Source organism: Brachyhypopomus gauderio, chromosome 13 (genome assembly GCF_052324685.1).
Source record: "Brachyhypopomus gauderio isolate BG-103 chromosome 13, BGAUD_0.2, whole genome shotgun sequence".
Taxonomy (NCBI): domain Eukaryota; kingdom Metazoa; phylum Chordata; class Actinopteri; order Gymnotiformes; family Hypopomidae; genus Brachyhypopomus; species Brachyhypopomus gauderio.
Window position 1 is genome coordinate 4,332,795 of NC_135223.1, and position 24,484 is coordinate 4,357,278.

General features: G+C 40.2%; 1 protein-coding gene and 1 long non-coding RNA gene across 8 annotated transcripts in view; one reads left to right on the forward strand and one right to left on the reverse strand.

The window, feature by feature from the left end:
* The window catches only part of kcnc3b (potassium voltage-gated channel, Shaw-related subfamily, member 3b), a 102,631-nt gene that overhangs the window by 48,932 nt on the left and 29,215 nt on the right, over positions 1-24,484 (forward strand). For all 6 annotated transcript variants that reach the window (XM_076970366.1, XM_076970364.1, XM_076970365.1 and 3 more), the window contains exon 3: positions 18,727-19,708. In XM_076970366.1, coding sequence (XP_076826481.1) covers positions 18,727-19,708 — 982 coding nt within the window. The remainder of the gene's footprint in view (positions 1-18,726; positions 19,709-24,484) is intronic.
* On the reverse strand, positions 746-6,749 carry LOC143473395 (uncharacterized). Of its 2 annotated transcripts, none has more exons than XR_013120523.1 (4): positions 6,566-6,749; positions 6,251-6,352; positions 2,744-2,894; positions 746-2,067 (listed from the first exon to the last, which is right to left on the reverse strand). It is a non-coding gene; the product is annotated as an uncharacterized LOC143473395 (long non-coding RNA). The 2 variants fall into 2 exon arrangements; XR_013120522.1 differs by having other exon boundaries at positions 2,744-2,898.

Below are 24,484 nucleotides of genomic sequence, written 5' to 3' on the forward strand. Positions count from 1 at the left end.
ATTTAATTGATAGTTACACATTTGTTAAAAACTCATTGATTACTTGAAAATATTGGAATATCTCTCTAAGAATGATGAACAGGTTGATGTGAAACCATGCTCGTGCGGCGTGTAAAAGAACGGAGCGATGAGATTGAATACGCTGTATTTTTTGTAGAATAAAGTTGCACGAAAACGGTTTTATTCGAGAGTGCATCACTTGCAGCCGGTGTTGTGCCAAACTCCGACTCCCCTGGTTTATCCTCGCTTAAAGACGATAGCCTACACATTATATTGTGTTGTGGAAAGAAGAGACAGTTCTCCATAGATGTCTTTAAATGAATTGCTTCAACAACGTAATCGCGTATGAAGCTGTGATCATGTAGAGCAGACTCAAATAATACACAAACAAGAGGGCAAGGCATTAACACATTAATACTACACAGACATGGTGGGGGATACTCATAAATGTACACATACACACAAACTGATAAGGGGAGACAAACTACATAACCCACATAATTACACACACATCCATCATAACACAACATAACCGAGCAATACCGGAGTCGCGGGGGCTCATGGGTACATAGCACCGTCCCCCATTGGACCGACAATACAATAATGTCCATTTATGTTTCTATGCATAAATAAGAGCTGGACTTTATCCATTACAGCAAACGGCACGGCATTATCTATGTCCAAAGACACACTGGCTCAAGGGTGTTAATTATTTTGAATAAAATACACACTGGCTATACCGAAGTTCAATCAATCAATCAAATTTTATTTATATAGCGCTTTTTACAACAGTTGTTGTCACAAAGCAGCTTTACAAGTGCCGAGTCCTAGCCCCCAGTGAGCAAGCCAAAGGCAACAGTGGCAAGGAAAAACTCCCTAGTTTTTTTGCATGAGGAAGAAACCTTGAGAGGAACCAAGACCCAGGGGGGGAACCCATCCTCCTCTGGCCGACACCGATCACCATGACAACAACAACAATTTAGACAGAAAGAAGAGAAAGAAAAGGAAAAATATGTAATAATGTCCATCATTGATGTATGCATCCGGTTTGGCAGGCCCTGGCTGGCCCAGGATGGATCGCTGGTCTCCTCATCTCATTATTCCTCAAGCAGGCGGGCAGCCATGTGGAGAAATGAAACAGGGAAAATTAGCTCTGTATGAGGACATATACAGGACAGGTAAAATTATAAACATTTCCGGAGTGTGGCAGCAACTCCGGCATTTAGTTAAATTATTACAGCCTAGCTAAAAAGGCAGAACCAGAAGGTAACATAGGCTTGGGGGCATTCTGAGACAATGGCATCCGTCCACTGCACTGTCAACAAACTTGAGTGACCACGAGCAGTGACAGGACGACAGCACCAGCGCCCCAGTCTACCATAAAACCCTTCGTCTATGAACCCCTGGATCTGTACTTTTATCTAAGGGGGGATATTAATTATCAAACGCTAAACTAAATAAGTGGGTTTTCAACCTAGACTTAAAGATTGTGACTGTGTTCACCTCTGAAGTTCACCTCTGACCACATGACTTCGCAGTATTACAGCAGAATTATGTTTAAATATCTAGTTAGGACAAAACTGGAGTGTTCAATTAACTAAGTTATAATCACCTTAACTCCCGAATATCATCTGTAGCGTCTTTATGCGTGTGCAAACGAGGGGAGTCGGAATTTGGCACAACACATGCTGGTTTGATAAAAATTCTCCATCGTACCTGCTACTTGCATGTGCTAAATGAAAATGAGCACTTTCTTCTTTTATTTACAACTTTGAACTTCCACCTGATTCACTTTCTGCTCCGCCCCTGACGGGTGAAGAAAAATCTATAGAAAAGCTGCACCACATTATAAGCTGCATGATTCAATGCGTGGGGAAAAAAGTAGCGGAAAATACGTAATTAAGGGACACCTTGGGAGCTGGAACTGGTGCTCGCACGAGAGAGAGGAAGAAGAAGCGTGTGCTTCTACCAGTACTATCCTGTCCTGAGCTGTTCGGATGGAAATAAAGAGAATTCTACTTTACTTGTAACCCGACTATATTTCTTCCCACCCCTCGGAAAAGAGACCTGGAATAAAAGTGACATTCAAATTATAGGGTTACACAAGCATGGCAAATGGTATTAGACAGCAATACTAGAATATGATCGATAAAGGCACTTGATGAAAACTTGAATCTAATGTCATTATGATGTTTCTTTGCTTAGAAAAATAATTATTATAATAATACTTGTCACTAGCTAGTTTGTGCCATCATAGATGGAATTATCCGTAATTGTTCAGCCTCTGATTCTTTTCTTTTTGCAGCGAAAAATAAACTGAGTCACGATTCTTTTTCCATCCCCCACTGCCCCGCCCACCACCACATCGCCCCGCCCACTTCCCCGTACAAGTGCACAAATCTGTTTTGCAACACGTACACCGAGATATGTGTTGCAAAAGTCGAGCAGAGCAGATTTGAAGTTGTGCGGTGTAATTTTTTAACACTCACGCTCAGATTTTTAGTCTACAAGTTCTCACATCAAAACTACAAGTGCAACTTTTAGTTTATAGGTTCTCAAATTAAAAATACAAGTGCAACTTTTAGTTTACAGGTTCTCGCATCAAAAATACAAGTTCAAATTTTAGTTTACAAGTTCTCAAATTAAAAATACAAGTACAGATTTTGTTTTACAAGTTCTGAAATCGGGTCCTTTACACTCTCAAGTTTTGCTAAAGATTTATCTCCATACTTTTCACACTTACGCATTTTTTCTTCCGGAAGCTCTCATCACAGGGTAAAGTTACTTCCGTTACACAGTAAACAATGGCAGAATCCAAGAAAAATAGCTTTTGCTGTGTACCAGGGTGTTTGAATTTGAAGCAAAAACAGCCGTATCTCAGTTTCCATGGTTTTCTGGCTGACGACAAGCAGAAAAGAAAATGGGTTTGTGTAATTAGGAGAGATGAAGGGGAAAACTTTGTGATATGGAGGGGAAGTAACTTTGTCTGTAGCCAGCATTTCACTGCTTCAGACTACATAGTAGGAAGCTCGCGACTAAAAGTTGGTGCTGTTCCCAGCCGGTTTCTGTCCGCATTTGAAAGAGCAACCTCTCGGCTGGGAGTAGACGTTCGTCCACCAGAGTCGGAGGTTGTGGAAGATTTGAGCATTTGCGCTAAGATTGGTAGCATCTAGCTCTGACTATCACTTTGCTGTCGACTATATTGCACACTGAATAAACAATAACACTTAGTCTCACATTCTCATAGCGAGGAATAACTTGGTGTGTGTCATGAACTTGACTGATACTGATGTAAACCAAACTGTGACGCTGGAAACATGACGCAACACAGATGCTTGCAGACTTCGACTAAATAAAGGTTTCATGTGTGAAAGGGAAATCCAGAGAGAGGTCGAGGGCAGACCAGGGGGGTGTTCCAAGAAGCGGGTTAAGCGAGAAAACCCGGGTAAGTTAACTCAGAGTTCACGGAAACTCGAGGTTTTCCGTTCCAGAAACCGAGCTTAGAGAGAACCTGAGTCAGTTACTATAGCAACTTATGCTCTGAAGCTAACCTGCTCGCTGGCAGGTTAACTTGGACCTGACCCAGAGTTACAAACACGTCATCATGACGTGTCCTTTCCTCGAAGATCATGTGGATATTGAAACTCAGTTTATTCGCTGAGTTCTTCGTCGGGAACGCCTTATAAAACCCCGAATAGACATAGGCCTACTATCATTTTCGGATTATTTTTTTAATGAACGTTATCGTTTTCAGCACAATCCATTAATTACATCAATAACTTTATTATTATAATAACATTTCAAATATTACACATCGCGGATCAGCCCTAAATTCTCTCCAGATTGTTATATATCGGTCTTCGTTTTTTGCTAGTGGAAGTTTTCTTTATAGTGTAGGAGATGGGGAATCTGTCAGCAAAGCTACTGTATGTCGGTCTGTCCGAAAACTATGTGCGGCATTAAAATGACTAGTGCCCGGTTTTGTGGTGTTTCCTGGGCATAAGCCAGTTATGGACATCAAAGAGGAATTCCACAGCATCGTTGGTTTGTCTTTAATTCACACGGACAATAAAGAAATTAAGCAAAGGAGAAGCAGTATATAACAAACTTAATTCCATTTACATTTTAAGGATTTCCTAGAGTGGTTGGCTGCATTGATGGAACCTACATATGCTACCTATTCCCGCACCATTAGAACATAAAGGCGATTACATAAACAGAAAATCCATCCATAGCATTAATGTACAGGTACTAACCTTTATAATACTTAATGAATAATGTACTTATCTTTAATGGTAACAAAACTAACGCAGCTATTGCCACCAGCCACTTTCCCTCAAACTGGACATATATAGACTTACCTCCCCCTGACTATATCTCAGATTTGCCACCAGTCCAGAGACCAGTCCACCAACCCTTTGGCACCATGCACTTTATCCCTGTCCCATTTACCTACCTCACACACACTGTACATACTGTACTTATATTTTTATATTTCATACCTTATACTGTTATCTATTTTACATTTTTTTACCTTGCTTATTTAATGTCTATTGCCTGGCTTGCACCATGACCTTCTTGCACCATGTTGTCCTGCACTATGTTGTATGTAATTGCTGCTGTGATATTTTGTAGTATGTAATTGCACTGAGGCCTAGCCTAAAAGTGTTTAATTGTGCTGTACAACCCTGTTTCAGCATAATGATAATAAAGTTGAATTGAATTGAACTGACCGTTCTCCCCATCAAGATCATATGTGATGCTTCCCACCTCATCACAAATGTTGAAGCCAGATGGCCAGGATCCGTGTATGATTCCACACTGTACAACAAATCTGAATAGAGTAGGCCTGAGGTAGTGCAGTGTAATAGTTAAATCAGTGTAATGCAGTGTAATAGTTAAATCATTGCAAATCCTAGTGTGATTATAGGACACTATGACGGCCTCCTTCATGGAGACAGAGGGTATCCCTGCCTGTCCTATAGGCCTACCTTATGACTCCCTATTCAGATCCTGTACCTGGACCACAGTCCCGCTACAATCAGGCCCACAGCAAAACCAGGGCAAGAATTTAAATGACCCTAGGAATCCTCGAGGCCAGGTTCCAGTGCCTGAAGGGGCTCAGAGTAACTCCTGATAGGGTGTGCCACATAATAATGGCATATGTGGTATTACACAACATTGCAACCATCCAGGAAGAGCGACAGCCTACCATCTTTGACATGCCCACAGATGAGGAACCTTACATGCATGTGGGTGACAACAGAGATGGTGGAGTTGTCAGAGACTCCATCTGCAATCACTGCTTTCCTCATTAAATTATGCACCACCACCCACCCCACCCCACCATCCACCCTGTAACCTTTTAATATACATTACAGTCAAATTCACTGTTATGTTTCATTATTTCATTTTTCTTGTAAATAAATATATTTTAGAATATATTTTAAGAATAAGATATAGTTATATACAGCCATACCACTTTGTACTATATTCTTATACTTCATTTTTATCTGATGCCATGTGTGTTTCACACCACTCAGATTAGACCTGGAATTAGTAAGTGTTCAATTAAAAAATATTAAAAAACTCAATACAGTATTATAAAGGTGGAGAAAATAATAATATAATCGCACCCTTCTGCTAAATATAAAAATATCATTTTCACTCACGCATTAACTCTGTTGGCAATTCTTTGACATGCTGACTGCCTTTCTCTAGCAGCTACCGCAGTATTACATTTACGTTTAATAATATCTAAATATTCTGCATACGCAGTCATTAATACTCCTAAGCTACAGTGGTGTGAAATACGATGCTCGGCTGATTTTCGCGTTTAAGTCCATGATAAATCCTATTTATCTGCGTTCCATTAAGAATGCCTTTTATAGTTACGCGTGAACGCGCTTCTGTCTGGGTCAACCTACTCAGAGTTGAGCGACCCTGATTACTTTAACTCCGATCAGCGGTTTTGGAACCGAAAACTCCGAGTATGTCAGATCGGGGTAAGACAACTCAGAGTTCAGGGTTAAGTTTAGAGTTTGTTAACCCCGCTTTCTGGAATACCCCCCAGGTTCGTACACAATAGCAATCCAACCGAGCAGAGGTACCAGAAGGCAAATCCAAAAGGGAGAAAACGGGAAACACTAAACAGGTAAAACCAGAGAATCAAATACATATAAGGCTTGGTATGCTTTCAAGAGAATGTCGGCAATACTTCACAATGATGCATTCGCATGATAGGTCTTACATAGAACTAGCTAATTGGTGGCAGGTGTCTAATACTCCAGGGAGGTGGATCTCCGCCTTCGTGGTGGGGCATGCTGGGAAGTGGAGTTCCCAGGGTTTGAGGCTGTGACACAAACAATCAATAGCTGACGTTACTTGGCTTGCAAACCTAGCTAGATATTGTTAACTAAAGCTGTCAGTATCATTCGTAATATTATAATATATATCATAATAATATAGACCGTTTTACCACTCCGTAGGATGACTAAATGAACTAGCTATACGGTAAATAATAGTTAGTTAGTTACCTAGCTAGTGTTAGCTGGTGTCACCTTACCTTGGTATGAGTGAATGAATTCTTCAACAATTTGTAGCCTCTATTCAACTTGGAAACCTTCATTGTTGAATCTTCTCCAACAATCCTGGAAACACCTTCAAAATTCAGTCTCGGCAGCGATGAATACACGCTCCATGCTGAGGTGAATTGACAAGAACTATCTTCTGCGAGTACAGGAACTTGTTTTACATGGCGGTGACGTATTTCCACTTTATTGTGAAAAGTGCCTATGGCTAACAGATATAAACACTCCTATAAAGGCACTAGGCGATGATCCCAGTGGAGATTTTTCCAACATTTTCCAAAAAATAAAAAATTTAAATTTTGTCTAATAAATGGAAGAAGTGCTTTAGGCCACTTTATTTTTAATATAGGACATCAAACTATGCCGGGTTTAAGTGATTTTTACAAAGTCATGAGACTTGAGTTTCTTCAGAATAGGTGTAACATCTGCAATTTTAGGATAAGAATGCTATATTGTCATTGAGTAGCAATGCAACAAAATGATATTGCAGTACTGTATACTGCTAGACATTACATTAACAGTAACAATGAGACTAAAGTATAAAGATATGCTATGAATTTATAGACAATTGTTTTTATTACAAAAATACAATGTTTTGCACATTTTACAAACATATTGGTTTCATATAAGCTTCGTTTTGCATGCGTTGAATTATCCGCATTGCTTTGTGTTTATTTTCCACTGTGTGCTCGCGTTGATTCATCCGCGTTGTTTTGTGTTTGTTTTCTACTGTGTGCTCGTGACTCTCATACTGACGATAGGCAGAGGTGGGTAGAGTATTCAACAATTTTACTCAAGTAAAAGTACTGTTACTTGAACCAAATTTTACTCAAGTAAAAGCATGCATCTAAAAATTTACTTGAGTAAACGTTAAAAAGTACTTGGATTATAAGCTACTCAAGAAGTGAGTAAATGCAGAGTACTGTCTCGTGTCAGTAAATTACATCATGGAAAACATGATGTAATTCAGAAAACAATGACTTTTAATGATAACGAAAATAATTTATTATAAATAAATATAATATTTATAATAAATATTAATTATAAATAATATTTATTTTTGTTTGTTCCTAATTATTAGGCCTGTGTAACTTCCAGTGGCGAACCGTACTTACTGGCCATGGGCCTTTTCTAGACACAGCCAAATGAAAACGTGACCGTAGTATTAAAGACACGTCCATACCACTGTTGTCATAATCGCGTGTACTATGTGCAACGTATTACCTACACAACTTGTGCATAATTTAACCACCAAATGCCAGTCAGTTAGAAGTCCAAACATCACAATTCGTTCACAAATGTCAGCAAATTATTAATAGCTGAACACTTATTTATTATAAACATACCTAGCAATTCGCAATCCTGCGATTCCATCATTTCCGCTTGGAAAACCTCACAGTAGTGCTGGCTAGGAGCTGCTAACTCGCTAGCACTAGTGCTAAAAAGCACCAAACATGCAGAATTGATGCACTAGGACCAGTGAGAATACCCTGAGACCATTGGAGCATGCCCCCACCATTCTGATTCGAAATATGATTGGTTGATTAAACTGCCAATCCATAATAAAAGCTCTCTGAATGTAAACGGCAAGGGTATGCAACAGATAAACACAAGGTCCTGGGGGAGGTCCTTTCTCTGTTTTACCTAGAAATAGCGGTGTGAATTATTTTGATTTTGAAATATTTTCATTTTTTATTTCAGCACAAGCACAAAAAGTGGATTTGAAAGCCCATTTAGAGGAAAAATACAAATTTTTGGTGAAGCATTAATAACATATTACATATAATAGATAAAGCATCTTTTTTTCAAGATCAATGGACCTTCAGAGAAGTTGTGAGAACTGACGGTTCGCCACTGGTAACTTCAATGTGTTCCACAAAGGCACTAACTGAGGAGACTGTCAACCAATACATGTAGCTACAACTTGACACCAACTGAATCAATTTGTAGCAAACGTTGGTTCAACTTTATCATCATATATTGCTAACATGTACACTCACAGAGTTTGAACTGGTTTTTAGTATTGCACTGTGTTACATTTAATAATTACATCATACAAAGTTATGCCTCCAGTTGTTGTATGTGAGGCCAGGGTCACAATACTTTCTTGCTACCATGGAGAAAGTTTGCGTATGCGATCATGTGACTGACCGGCTTCATTTGATTGATCACACATACTCAGATGATGATACATTAGTCAGTTTTCTCCCTGAAAAGACGAATTATTTACAAAACTAAAGTAACGGTAGCGCGGCACAAATCCAATTGTAACGGAGTAAAAGTCGCGTTTTTCTGACCACATATTTACTCAAGTAAAAGTAGAAGTCTTTCATATTAAAACTACTCTCACAAGTAAATTTTTGTCCAAAAAGCTACTTGAGTAAATGTAACGGAGTAAATGTAATGGAGTAAATGTAACGCATTCCTACCCACCTCTGACGATAGGCGTTGCCTATCTTTCTGTCAGCGTGAGCCGGCACTTGGGTCCACCTCTCACTCAGGTTTTCACACGCGGTGTGTACTCGTTGGTACCACCGCATTACAATCTGGTCTCTATTTCACTATGTATTAAGGTGTCTAAAATATTGGCTAGGTTCTCTACTATCAACACTGCTTTCAAATGTGTGGAGTGCTAAGTCTTGATTTTCACGATTGCATAGGTCAGCAGTTCATTTTCTCTGCAGACTTACACCACTGCATAAGTCTCTGCAATTTACCACGTATGTCCACTAATGTCTGATGTTCTTCTACTTCATCATATAAACAGATTCTCTCTAACCAGAAATGGATTTTTCATACAGTAGTGAACTCTTAATTCCACTTTTTTAACATTAAATAAAGTTTTAGAAAGTTAAAAAAATTCAACTATCCAACCCCAGACACCATATCACAGTATACAAAATATATCAAGTATGTTTTTATTTCTCTAAGGCCTGTTTAGAGCTCATTATTCACTCATAAACTTATCACAACAAAAGGACAAACAACACAAGTTCTACTTAATAAAGCCTTTCATAGAGTAGAAACTAGGGGTGTGCGATCTGACGATATAAAATCGTGAATGGCAAGAACGAATGGAGAATCACAGGCGATCTACAAAATTAGAGAAATCGTATAGATCAGCACAATTACTTTTTTTAATGCTGGTTCCCGCTGATGCGGCAGACGTAGAGCGTAGGACTGATCAATCACAGCGAACTGTGCGTCTTCAACGCCTCCATGTTGTGTTTGTAAAAACTAAAAACTGCATGAACAACGATAGCTGAAAGCCAAACCGAGGAGCTGGTAAAGAAGAGGAAATCCACCTTTGTAATCTGGAATTGGTTCAGATTTTCTTCCACTGACCAAGACCAAACTTCAGCGATATGTAAGGTGTGCAAAGAACATGTGAAAACGTCCGATGCCAGTACAACAAATGTATTCAATCACTTGAAATGTAGGCATCCCAAGGAATATGCTAAAGTGAAACAATGCGGGCAGCGAGGGCAGCCGCCTCACAAGCTGCAGCCTCGGTGGTTTATACTTTCACAAGTGACCGTAGTACGCGACTCCACACACCTCGCGCGAACCTGCGCAAACAGCGGAGGCGTTTATACTTGCCGCATCACATTCTTTGCAGTGTTCTCCAAAACGATATGTGGAACACCCCTCAAAAACAGGGGAAGGAACATTTACCTCATCAATTTTAATGTTGCTTTGTGTTCCAGGTTTGAAAAGTGCTGGAATTTAGGCTAAAGTACTTTAGCTAAAATGCTTGAAATTTTAACTACTTCGTTTCACAACAAATAGCTGTCTGACTGGACAGTTCTCTTGTATTACGTTAACAAATACGAGCCTCTTGTAATTCCAGGGCGAAACAGGAGAGAACGTGAAGACGTTAATTTTGGGCGTTTTGAAAATAAACAACCATTAAATAATGTGATAAAAAAGCGAATTATTTCGAATCATTTAGACTATATTGGCTCAATTGGCTGCCGCTGCTCGCCGGTGTGTGATTGGCTGTTTGAGATTTGTAGCTGTGTAAACAATTGTAAAGCGCCTTGGGTATCTTGAAAGGCACTATATAAATTGAAACATTCATTCATTCATTCATACATATATGTATAAATATTTAACTTAAGTTTAACATGCTGGGAAATATTGTATATTTAGTACAATAGTGCACTTTATCAGTGTCACGTGTGTTGTTTAAATTTTTTGTTTACAATGTTTGCACGTGGAAAATTGCAATATCATTCATTGAAATCTGCTTAGAAAGAAAGCTTTGTAGCCCCCAAATTTTATTTTATTTTTTGGATGGAAGATTGTGATAAAAAATCTAAATCGTGATTTTATGCAAAAAAATTGTGATACAATTTTTGTCCCATATCGCCCACTATTGAACTGATAATAATTTCTCTCGCACCAGGAATTTTAACCGCCTTCATCTGTGCTTTTCACAGTAGGAATTTTAACCATCCACTCAAGCAGTGAGTCTTGGTTTTTCAACGCCATCTGCTCACCTTTGTCTCACACCAACAGTAAGTCTGGTTATCCTCCAGGAAGGTGTGACTGTGCTTCAGTGGAGTGTGTATCAAGCAGGCCTCACATGCAGACTAATCGCCACTACAAGTACAGTATTTGAAAAACAGGCTCGGTTAACCGTTTCCTTGTAGTGGGCAGCTGTTCTCCTCAGCTCTGTCCATTCTTTTCCACTTCTCTGAATGTTGCTCTCCTGGCTGGCTTGCCAAAACCTGACTCAGCAGTGATGATAATATAATTTTTAATGAACATTAAGGGCGTACTCACACTAGGCACGGTTTGCTCGTTCCGTGCTGGGGCCCGGTTATCCCCCCTCCCCACTCCCCCTCTGGCCTGCACTCACACTCGCTTCAGCAACCCAGCCCGAGCACGCTTACGTCATCACAACGGCGCTTTATTTGGAAAAAAAGCGCGCTCGCACAAAACTATGGAGTTCACGATTCTCTTTTTATTGTATTTTTGGAGTCGTTTAGGGAGTGCAGAAACACGGTGCAAGCACAGATTTATCAATAATTTAACACAACGATTGTCTGCTAATCGCTTTGCCGCTATGACTGTTTAACGTGAGCGTCGCATCACTGACGTCATGTTTGAGTTCCAGCGAAATGAACCAATCAGACGAGGCACCAAGCGGGCCCGGGCACGGATAGCGTTCACACTAGAAGCGAACCGTGCCCGAGTCCACATGAATCGTGCCCTGGCCCACCTCTTCAAGCGGGCCCGAGCACGGTTAACTGATCCGGGCCTGGGCACGGTTGGAGCGCTCACACTCCAGCCAAACGAACCGTGCTTCGGCAGGGAACCGGGCCCGGATCACAGAGCCTAGTGTGATTATGCCCTAAGAGTGAGACTCAGACACACATTAAAGACCTTCAAAATAAATGAGGCCCAATTGTAACACATGTTGATGAGACAAACCACAGGCGAGATGGATTGACAAATGCATATTGGACCACACCCAAAGAAAACATTAGAAGACTCAGACTACACATGCCCGCGGGGAGGGGTCAAGGGCTGGAATGTGACAGTTTTCTGTGCTCCATCACATGACTTAATATTGTTAATCGGTTACTGAAACAAGAAAATCACAAGGGGTCTCAAAATGGCAGATAAAAGGCCTCTTCTGAAGAGTAATCTAAACCATTCAGATCTATATAGACTGGTTTCCAATATTGCATTCTTATGAAAGATCATTGAGAAGATAGTATCTATTCAATTACAAGATTAAGTAAACAGTAATAATGAATTGAATGAGTCTGGCTTCAGATCTCATTATAGAAAAGACGTCACACCAAGGTCCAATGTGATGTTAAGCTAAATTGTGATACTGGTAACCTATTTATACAGATTCTTCTTGGCCTCAGTGCACAGGATCATATTATACTGATAAACCTTGTAAAAAACTGGGTTGATCTAAATGGAATTGCTTTGATCACATGAGACCAGTTGAGTACTATGTCACACTGGGTGAAATCATCTCTAAAAGCTGTGTTATCTTGTGGTGTTCTCCAGAGCTAAATTTTGAGACCAGCAGTCTTTAATGTCTGAATTCCTGAGTCATCAGTAAATATAATATTTTGCTTTGTCATTATGACATACAATTATGTCCTTAGCCATCAATCTGTGGGGTCCCATTGCCTTAATTTTTAATTTACATAAAGACATCACATTCGTGATGGGTCTTAATTTCCTGTGATGACACAAGTTGGGAATGGTCATGATCACAGACTAAATAAAATATCTAGGGTATGCATATCAAACTCATATGCATAAATAGCATATCAGTTAAGCCCTAACACCATATCAAAAACTTAGGCATCACATTTGACTGTGGCATAAACATTGTGGTTAGCATGTAATCACAATGTATCCTCACAGCAAATTATAGTGAAAAATGAATACATACAGTGCATTTACAGTGGGGAAAATAAGTATTTAGTCAGTCACCAATTGTGCAAGTTCTCCCACTTAAAAAGATGAGAGAGGCCGGTAATTGACCTCATAGGTATTCCTCAACTATGAGAGACAAAATGTGAAAAAAAATTGAGAAAATCATTTTGTCTGACTTTTAAAGAATTTATTTGCAAATAATGGTGGAAAATAAGTATTTTGTCAATAACAAAAGTTCATCTCGATACTTTGTTGTATATCCTCTGTTGGCAATGACAGAGGTCAAACGTTTTCTGTAAGTCTTCACAAGGTTGGCACACACTGTTGCTGGTATGTTGGCCCATTCCTCCATGCAGATCTCCTCTAGAGCAGTGATGTTTTGGGGCTGTCGGCGGGCAACACGGACTTTTAACTCCCTCCAAAGGTTTTCGATGGGGTTGAGATCGGGAGACTGGCTAGGCCACTCCAGGACTTTGAAATGTTTCTTACGAAGCCACTCCTTTGTTGCCCTGGCAGTGTGCTTGGGATCATTGTCATGCTGAAAGACCCAGCCACGTTTCATCTTCATTGCCCTTGCTGATGGAAGGAGGTTTGCACCCAAAATCTCACAATACATGGCCCCATTCATTCTTTCATGTACACGGACCAGTCGTCCTGGTCCCTTTGCAGAGAAACAGCCCCAAGGCATGATGTTGCCACCCCCATGCTTGACAGTTGGTATGGTGTTCTTTGGATGCAACTCAGCATTCACTGTCCTCCAAACACGACGAGTTGTGTTTTTACCAAATAGTTCTACTTTGGTTTCATCTGACCATATGACATTCTCCCAATACTCTTCTGGAACATCCAAATGCTCTCTAGCAGACTTCAGACGTGCCTGGATATGGACTGGCTTAAGCAGGGGGACACGTCTGGCACTGCAAGATCTGAGTCCCTGGCGTCATAGTGTGTTGCTGATGGTAGCCTTTGTAACGTTGGTCCCAGCTTTCTGCAGGTCATTCATTAGATCCCCCCCTTGTGGTTCTGGGATTTTTCCTCACCGTTCTTGTGATCATTTTGACCCCACGGGCTGAGATCTTGCGTGGAGCCCCAGATCGAGGGAGATTAGTAGTGGTCTTGTAGGTCTTCCATTTTCTGATTATTGCTCCCACAGTAGATTTCTTCACACCAAGCTGCTTGCCTATTGCAGATTCAGTCTTCCCAGCCTGGTGCAGGTCTACAATTCGGTTTCTGGTGTCCTCCGACAGCTCTTTCGTCTTCACCATAGTGGAGTTTGGAGTGTGACTGTTTGAGGTTGTGGGCAGGTGTCTTTTATACTGTTAACGACTTCAAACAGGTGCCATTATTACAGGTAATGAGTGGGGGAAAGAGGAGCCTCTTAAAAAAGAAGTTACAGGTCTGTGACAGCCAGAAATCTTGCTTGTTTGTAGGTGACCAAATACTTATTTTCCACCATTATTTGCAAATAAATTCTTTAAAAGTCAGACAAAATGATTTTCTCAATTTTTTTCACATTTTGTCTCTCATAGTTGAGGTCTACCTATGATGTCAATTACAGGCCTCTCTCATCTTTTTAAGTGGGAGAACTTGCACAATTGGTGACTGACTAAATACTTATTTTCCCCACTGTACCTCCAATCTTGTCTCTTGTAATGCACTGCTGACTGGCCTCCAAAAGAAAACATGATGTGGACAGAGTCCTGGCATGTGCATTGTAATTTAGAATGGATCTGCTGATGTTTAGGTGCTCTGCTCCTGATTACTTGGTATATGCCCTCAAGGGCCCTCAGATCAGCCGATCAAGACTTGGTGCTGCCCATCACTTCAATAAAGAGCGGAAAGGCATGGCACCTGATGTTCTCTTCCAGATGACCTGAGGGCTCCAATATTTAAGCACATTCAAGAAAGGGGTTTTTTTGCTCATTTTTAAAGTCTTTCTTTTAATTATGTACATTATTTTATACTTTATGCGTATATTTTGTATATTAAGTCATTATTTATTGAAATGTAATCTTACAGGAGGACCATATAAATAAATTCTTGTTACTCTTGTTATTTATTACGATTAAATGCCATTCTCAAATTCCGCAGATGTTTGAGTAGAGGTTAGTAGTATTTCTATCTTGTTTTGTTTCATTCAAACTCATTCATACTATATGTTTAACAATTATGTTTGGTCTTATACAAATCATTTTTGTTCACAATGTTCTCTAGATCTTTCAGCTTATTATTAACCAATGTTCTCAATATTGGCCATCAATAACATGGAATTTACCTACATTTTCACAAAAGAACTGTTGTTATTACAAAGGAAAAAAAAAACCTCTTAGTACCTATAGAACTTCTTAACTTCAACTCTCCAGTTCTTGAAAAAGAATAATCAAAAAAGTATTCATACAGTTAAATTAATATCGTTGTGAATGTGAATATATCACTGAACCACTGCAGTCTGCATTTGGGGTCACCATATCAGCACTCCAGCGTACGAATGTCACAGTACCAGAACTGTTACATGGCCTCTTCTTCTGAAACGACATGATAGTTTCTTTGCCTGTTGTCCTCTCTGAGTGTCGTTTTACTTGGACTGCTCTGTTTAGTGGTTAGGTTTGGAGTCTTGTCCTTATTTTCTGTGTCTGTTTAGCACAGATCGACTGCACGAACTTCAAGTGGTGGAAGTTGAGTTCTGAGTAAGGACAATTAAGAGTAGGCAAAGTGTTTGTAATTTGTGGTCAAAGTACACACTCATTGCTCTGTTCTAAACCAACACTTACAACTTAGCCTGCATGCTTGTAACATTCTTGCAATGAAAACAGGAGCACATAAGCAGCATGAGCTCACAGGGCAAGGCTAGTAACTATCTTACCTTGGACACAAAGTTAGATTCTCAATTGAACCTTGTATACAGTGTTATTGTAAGAATTACATATATTGACTTGTTTCTAAAATAAAAATGCAGTCATCATTATAGCATCAGCAGTATAGATTTCTGTCATGAGCCCTCAACACTACATGGAAATAAGCTTATTTTATTTGTACAATAAAGAAGTAGGAAAACTCACTTCTGAAAGGCTGAGATAAAGTCATTTTGAGAATGGCTCCATAAATCAAATCAAGGTAATAAATCAATATGCCTCCTCTTCCAGTCTAATCACACATGCGCGCACACACACACACACACACACACACAAACACTTCCAGACTTACAGATTAATGTGAATTACTGGCCTCAGCTGCAGTATGTATGTCAACCAAGAAGGGCTTCTGTCCAAAAATGAGAACTGCAGTGTGCACCCATGTGAGATTGTAAAACACACACACACACACACACACACACGTGTGAGTACTCTATGAGCTACATGGTATTCTGCCTTTGCAAAATGGAGCTATTAGTGAGAGAAAGAAAAGGAAAGAGAAAATAGAGAACTGCTTAACTGAATAGAAAAAGGGGGGATGCTTGAAAGGAAGAGGGATATAGATGGATGAGTGAAGAGGAAGAGAGAGATGGAGGGATGAGAGAAGAGGAAAGGGGGTTTGAGCTCAGAGGGCTGGTTACTGCAGTAAATAGTTTCTAAGTAGGTCAGGCTAAGGAGAGAGAGAGAGAAAGAGAGAGAGAGAGAGAGAGAGAGAGAGAGGATGGGGGAGGTGTTGCCTATCAGTGATTTGATTTTTTTATACCTTAAACCCTCAATATTTCCCTCGCCTTTCTGTAATTCATGATTTATTTCAGACATCAAAAGATTTAATCTCTTTTTTACCATTTTGATTATAAACTGACAGGAAAAGCATGAGGGTTTTTGTATCTGGGAGGTATATGAGGAGAGACAAACCCAAAAGGTGTAGAATGGAGAGAGAGGTCATTTCAGAGGAGGGAGGAGTGGGGAAGAAATCTCTCCTGTTTTCTCACTCCATGCGCATCCTATTCGTGTGTGGGTCTTCATAAGATCATGTCTGCCAGGATGAGAGTGCATCTACACTCATACTGTGTTTCCGTGTATGACCAATGAGTGTGCAGTATATCTTTCTTTGTTCTTTGTGATGTGAGACGGTGTTGTCTTTCCTATGACTGTTGTCTTTCCTATGACTGTTATGTTCCTATGACACTTATATTATTTAAGCTTGGTACATTTAATGGACTTTTAAAACCTTTCCTTTCCTATGTCCACGTGTCTACGTGAGTTCAACATAATTTGTGTTGGACTTCTGCTAATCGCTGCACTATTAGACGTCTCATTAAAATGATCATTTCCCAGGACCACTGACAATGCTCTACTTATAGGCTACGTAGCACTCTTTATTTAATTCTAAGGCATCATCTGAGATCACAAGGCCCTGGAGAACAGCAGAGACTAGGGCTGACATCCCTGATAACAGGTGTCATAACTTGTAGAATGTAACTCATTCATGAACGCTGCGCTTAGAAATCCCTAAAAGTCCTAATTGAGTTTCTACCCTCAGGTGTTCTTTCAGAGCCCTAATCCTACTGCAAATTGCACTACATAGTCTCACCTGTAAGCATATTAGTGTGCCTTACATGAAATAAGTGTGTGTTATCTGTTATACCCTGTGTTTGTGTGTGTACATGCACATGTGTAATCTATTATAGTGGTGAGTCTAATTGTGTGTGTGTGTGTGTGTGTGTGTGTGTGTGTGTGTGTGTGTGTGTGTGTGCGTGTGTGTGCGTGTGTGTGTGTATTGCTCCACCTACAGAGAACATCCCCTTTGCTCTCTGGCATATTTAGACCAGACAGGGCTTCTGGATATTTAAGACAGGTGCACTTGACCTCAGGACCTGGTGGAGGACCAGAGGGTGTGTAAAATTAGCAAATGGAGCAAAATGGGCAGAGTACACTCATCTGCTATCAAAGATGGAGCAGTGACACCTCTGAGATGCTTTTATGCAGCTATTACTTCATGCATGACAGTGGAAGCACCAGTGACCAAAACAACAGCAAACATTTGCATTTGAACATGGAGCAATGGGTAGACCAGATCAGCAGATCAGCTAATTGAATGTAGATGTCATTGCGATCGTAGCATGGCTGGTTGACCGGTTGCTTGTTTTCAAAACACGAGACCCATAGAAGGGTGTTTTTTTTTTTTTTTTTGGAAAGCAGCATTAAAAACAGGAGCAGCTGTGATGACTGCAGGTCGCATCGGTGACACACGGTGACTTATTAGGACCTCAATGTTTTCTGGGGACAAAAATATATTACAACCTGCACTTTTAATTCCCAAAACCTATTTTATGACTTCATAACAAGGGGGATTGTTTTCCTGAGCTGACCTGGCAGGACTTGGTGTGTAAACATCATGGCAGCCCATAGCAGGCCATTTGATTAATTGTACGTTAGCTCAGTTACATTACATAGACGGAGGTATAAAAAAATCACACTGGGATATTTTTAGGTTGTTTACTCAAGTATGCCTTGTCAGTTGTATGTCATTTCTGGTGATTTACTAGCCAGAGTGTCAACCAGGCACAATGACTATCTGTATTAAAATCTGTTTTTAATAAATATTACAGAGATTATTTGTGATCTAATGCTGTTAAATTTATATTTAAGCTGACACAGCTGTCTTCACTCCTCATTAAAACAAAGATATAAATATACAAATTATATATGATTACTTATTATGAATTAAAAATGGTTTTAAAATGTGTTCAATTATTTAAATGAATTTGTTTGAGTATTTAACTTTTATAATTTTTTCTCTTTCTTTGCAGTATGTGGCATTTGGTTCACTCCTCTTTATCCTCATCTCCATCTCAACCTTCTGCATGGAGACGCACGAGGCCTTCAACACCATCTACAACAAGACGGAGAACACGACGGTGGGCAACGTCACGCGGGAGGAGATCGTGTACGAGGTGGTGACGGACAGCTGGCTAACGTACGTGGAGGGCGTGTGCGTCATATGGTTCACCATCGAGGTGTTCATGCGTGTCACTTTCTGCCCAGACAAGGTAGAGTTCTTCAAGAGCTTGCTGAACATCATCGACTTTGTGGCCATCCTGCCCTTCTACCTGGAGGTGGCGCTAAGCGGCCTCTCCTCCAAGGCCGCCAAGGATGTGCTGGGGTTCCTCCGCGTGGTACGGTTCGTCCGAATCCTCCGGATCTTCAAGCTCACACGGCACTTTGTGGGCCTACGTGTGCTGGGCCACACGCTACGTGCCAGCACCAACGAGTTCCTCCTCCTCATCATCTTCCTCGCTCTGGGTGTGCTCATCTTCGCCACCATGATCTACTACGCCGAGCGCATCGGCGCCAACCCAGACGACCCCACGGCCAGCGCCCACACCAACTTCAAGAACATCCCCATCGGCTTCTGGTGGGCTGTGGTGACCATGACGACGCTGGGCTACGGCGACATGTACCCGGAGACGTGGTCGGGGATGCTGGTGGGTGCTCTGTGTGCCCTGGCGGGTGTGCTGACCATCGCTATGCCTGTGCCCGTCATCGTCAACAACTTCGGTATGTACTACTCTCTGGCGATGGCAAAACAGAAGCTGCCCAAGAAGAAGAACAAGCACATCCCACGAGCGCCGCAGCCTGGATCGCCCAACTACTGCAAGCCCGATGCCCTCGCCATGGCAACTGCCTCACCCCAAGGAATCCTGGGTAACGTGCTGGGTGGGGTGATTGGGTCTGCAGGGCTGACAGGAGACTGTCCCCTTGCTCAGGAGGAAATCATAGAGATAAACAGAGGTGAGGAAAAAGCTTATATTACAATTTTACGTTGAATACCATTCACCATACTTACAAATGACAAATTATTTTATATTGGAAAGTTTGAGCCCATCACTATTAGGGCTGGTCTCAAATAACCTACTTTTTGGGTATTTGCTTGTTGAGTAGGTATTTGTTTTTTATTTTGGCATTTTCCATACACAGTGGGCAGACTGATTATCCGGTCGCTAGTCATGAGACCCAAACAATAGGTTTAAGTTTAATTTAAGTGTTAATAGTTTATTTTTGTTAATTAACAAAATGCAAAGTGAGTGAACAAAAGAGAAATGAAGAAAATAGTCAAAATCAAATCAATATTTGTTTGATATTTGTGACCACCCTTCAAAACAGCATCAATTCTACTAGGTACACCTGAGCACAGTTTGTTCGAAACAACCACAGATCTTCAGCAGATGTAGGCTTGCTAAAATGTTTCTGTCTCTTCATATTGTACCAGATAGTCTCAATGATGTTGAGGTTAGGGGTCTGTGAGGCCATACCATCACTTCCAGGACTCCTTGTTCGCCTTTAGGCTAATGATTGTTCTTAATGCCATTGACTGTATGTTGGGTCCTGCTGCAGAATACCATCTCGCCTCCCTGATGGCACTGCATGAGTATCTGGCTGTATTTCTCAGCAATGAGGACATCAATCTTGACCATAGGATGCTGGAATGCAAATGAACCTCCACCACGCTTCACTGTTGAACCTCCACCATGTTTCACTGTTGAACCTCCATCACGTTTCACTGTTGAACGTCCACCACCCTTCTCTGTTGAATCTCCACCACCCTTCTCTGTTGAATCTCCACCATGCTTCACAGTTGAACCTTTACCACACTTCTCTGTTGAATCTCCACCACGCTTCACTCTTGAACCTCCACCACGCTTCACTGTTGAACCTCCACCACGTTTCACTGTTGCCTGCAGATATTCATTATCTTTCCTCTGCTGCTTTACATTTCCTGTGCCCACCTGCGATCCTTGAAGTTGCCTGTTTCTTTGAGCTTCTTCAAAAGAGCTCATACAGCACATCTTGAAACCCCAGCCTGCAATGAAACCCTTGCGTGGGAGAGACCTTGCTGATGCAGAATATCTACCTTGTGTCTTGTTGCTGTGCTCAGTCTTGCCATGGTGCATGACCCATGACGTGAAGCTGTCTTCCTCAGTTCCTAGGGAACTGGTCTTGTGACCGGAGGGTCGTGAGTTCGATTCCCAGACCTGAGGCCATGACTGAGCTGCCCCTGAGCAAGACCCTTAACCCTCAATTGCTCACTTGTATAAAAAAAAAAGAGATAAAATGTAAGTCGCTCTGGATAAGTATGTCTGCCAAATACCATAAAAATGTAAAAATAAAAAAAAAGTTAAATTAAATAAATTGGGGGAAATTATATTAATTATATAATTATTACTAAAAGTATTGTAGTATGTAGTACTTAAATATATATATATATATATATATATATATATATATATATATATATATATATATATATATATATATATATATATATATATTAGGGGTGCACGATATGGACTAGAATTGCGATGTGCGATAACGTTGTTGGATATCCCGATATCGATGTGAACCACGATAAATTAAGATTAAAATACAGAAATGTAGTGTCTCTCTGAACAGCAGCACGTTAATTTGTTTTGTTTTTTACTGTGTAATGAATCCAGAATAATTCCAAATATTTTGCAGGTTTATTCAACAATAGATTCAATCTAGGTTTATACTTTCACGAGTGAGCGACTCCGCACACCTCGTTAACCTCCGCGAACGGCGGAAGCGTTTAATCTTGCCGTGTCACATTCTTTGCAGTGTTGTCCGAAACGATATGTAGGCCTAGTAGTATAAAAAACACCCCTCAAATACAGGGGAATGAACTTTTACCTGACCAATTTTAATGTTGCTTTGTGTTTCAGGTTTGAAAAGTGCTGGAATTTAGGCTAAAGTATTTGAAAAGGCTTGAAATTGTAACTACTTCGTTTCACAACAAATATCTGTCTGACTGAACAATTCTCTTGTATTACGTTAACAAATACGAGCCTCTTGTAATTCCAGGACGAAACATGAGAGAACGTGAAGACGTTAAGATTGGGCGTTTTGAAAATAAATATCCATTAAATAATGTGATAAAAAAGCGAATTATTTCGAATCATTTAGAGTATATGTATAAATATTTAATTCAATAACGTGCTGGGAATTATTGAAATGGACCTTGAAAGTGACGTACAAGTGCTTGAATTCCACCTTGTATAGGTGTATGAACCCTGCAAACATGACTGTTCTCATTGCGCCGAGACGCGGCGCGCGCGAACTTACAAAATTCGAGAGGTGCACGACCTCGTGAATCGACAGCGCGCGAGGCAATTGCACACGGGCGAAGCCACCGCGATTACGTTATTTTCACCTCCCGGACCCTCGCGCCGCATCAAGTGTAAACCAGGCTTAAACCAAATCGCGTGTCTGATGAGCGTGTTCACCCCACTCCAGGGTTGCCAGGTCCTACAAAAGCTTTCCGCACAAAATCTGCGAGTGTAAGTTGTCTGCGGGGGGGGGGGGGGGGGGGGGGGGGTGGTGTTGCGAGTGTGAACTGGAGACAAATTAAGTATTATATCGCGATCGATTCTTAGTGTTGATTTGTAACTTCCGCAGTAGCCCAACTCAAAAGTAGCCCAAAAAAACCGCACCCCGCGGCCCCAGAATTTTTACCAGCGGCTGGATTTTCAAACAAGCCCAATTTGGCGTGAAAACCGAGAACCTGGCAACTCTGGCTCACTCTGCCTCTTGACTACTTACGTCACGTGATCATAGTCTGCAGCGCGAATAGCTCCCTCTATTGCTGGACGAGGATAACGCAATTTGAGTTTGCTGTTATTCAAGGAGTTATCGTGGCTCTTTCGATGTGTTTATCGTGAAACTTCACATCGCGATAACGATAAAAATACGATTAATCGTGCAGCCCTAATATATATATATATATATATATATATATATATATATATATATATATATATATATATTAAAAATTAAGATTTGCCTAAACTTATATATTTTATTTAACGTTTTATTTTTTTTAAGTTAACTGTACTTAAAAATTATATTACATGAACTTAAAATTTCTTAGGTAATCAGTTACAACAAAACTTACTGCAGCCCTATAGCATAACTATAACTTACTGCAGCAATATAGCATAACTATAACTTACTGCAGCCCTATAGCATAACTATAACTTACTGCAGCACTATAGCATAACTAACTTACTGCAGCACTATAACATAACTATAACTTACTGCAGCACTATAGCATAACTATAACTTACTGCAGCCCTATAGCATAACTATAACTTACTGCAGCACTATAACATAACTATAACTTACTGCAGCACTATAGCATAACTATAACTTACTGCAGCACTATAGCATAACTATAACTTACTGCAGCACTATAACATAACTATTACTTACTGCAGCACTATAGCATAACTATAACTTACTGCAGCACTATAGCATAACTATAATAACTTACTGCAGCACTATAGCATAACTATAACTTACTGCAGCACTATAGCATAACTATAACTTACTGCACCACTGTAGCATAACTATAACTTACTGCACCACTATAGCATAACTATAACTTACTGCACCACTGTAGCATAACTATAACTTACTGCACCACCATAACATGACTATAACTTACTGCAGCACTGTAGCATGACTATAACTTACTACAGCACTATAGCATAACTATAACTTACTGCAGCACTGTAGCATAACTATATCTTACTGCACCACTATAGCATAACTATAACTTACTACAGCACTATAACATGACTATAACTTACTGCACCACTATAGCATAACTATAACTTACTGCAGCACTATAGCATAACTATAACTTACTGCAGCACTATAACATAACTATAACTTACTGCAGCACTATAGCATGATTATAACTTACTGCACCACTATAGCATGACTATAACTTACTGCAGCACTATAGCATGACTATAACTTACTGCACCACTATAGCATAACTATAACTTACTGCAGCACTATAGCATAACTATAACTTACTGCACCACTATAGCATAACTATAACCTACTGCAGCACTATAGCATAGCTATAACCTACTACAGCACTATAGCATGATGACTATAACCTACTACAGCACTATAGCATAACTATAACCTACTGCAGCACTATAGCATAACTATAACTTACTACAGCACTATAACATGATTATAACCTACTGCACCACTATAGCATAACTATAACTTACTGCACCACTATAGCATGACTATAACTTACTGCACCACTATAGCATGACTATAACCTACTGCAGCCCTATAGCATAACTATAACTTACTGCAGCACTATAGCATATTTATAACCTACTGCAGCACTATAGCATGACTATAACCTACTGCAGCACTATAGCATGACTATAACCTACTAAAGCACTATAGCATAATTATAACCTACTGCAGCACTATAGCATGACTATAACCTACTGCAGCACTATAGCATAACTATAACTTACTGCAGCACTATAGCATATTTATAACCTACTGCAGCACTATAGCATGACAATAACCTACTGCAGCCCTATAGCATAACTATAACTTACTGCAGCACTATAGCATATTTATAACCTACTGCAGCACTATAGCATGACTATAACCTACTGCAGCCCTATAGCATGACTATAACCTACTGCAGCACTATAGCGTGACTATAACCTA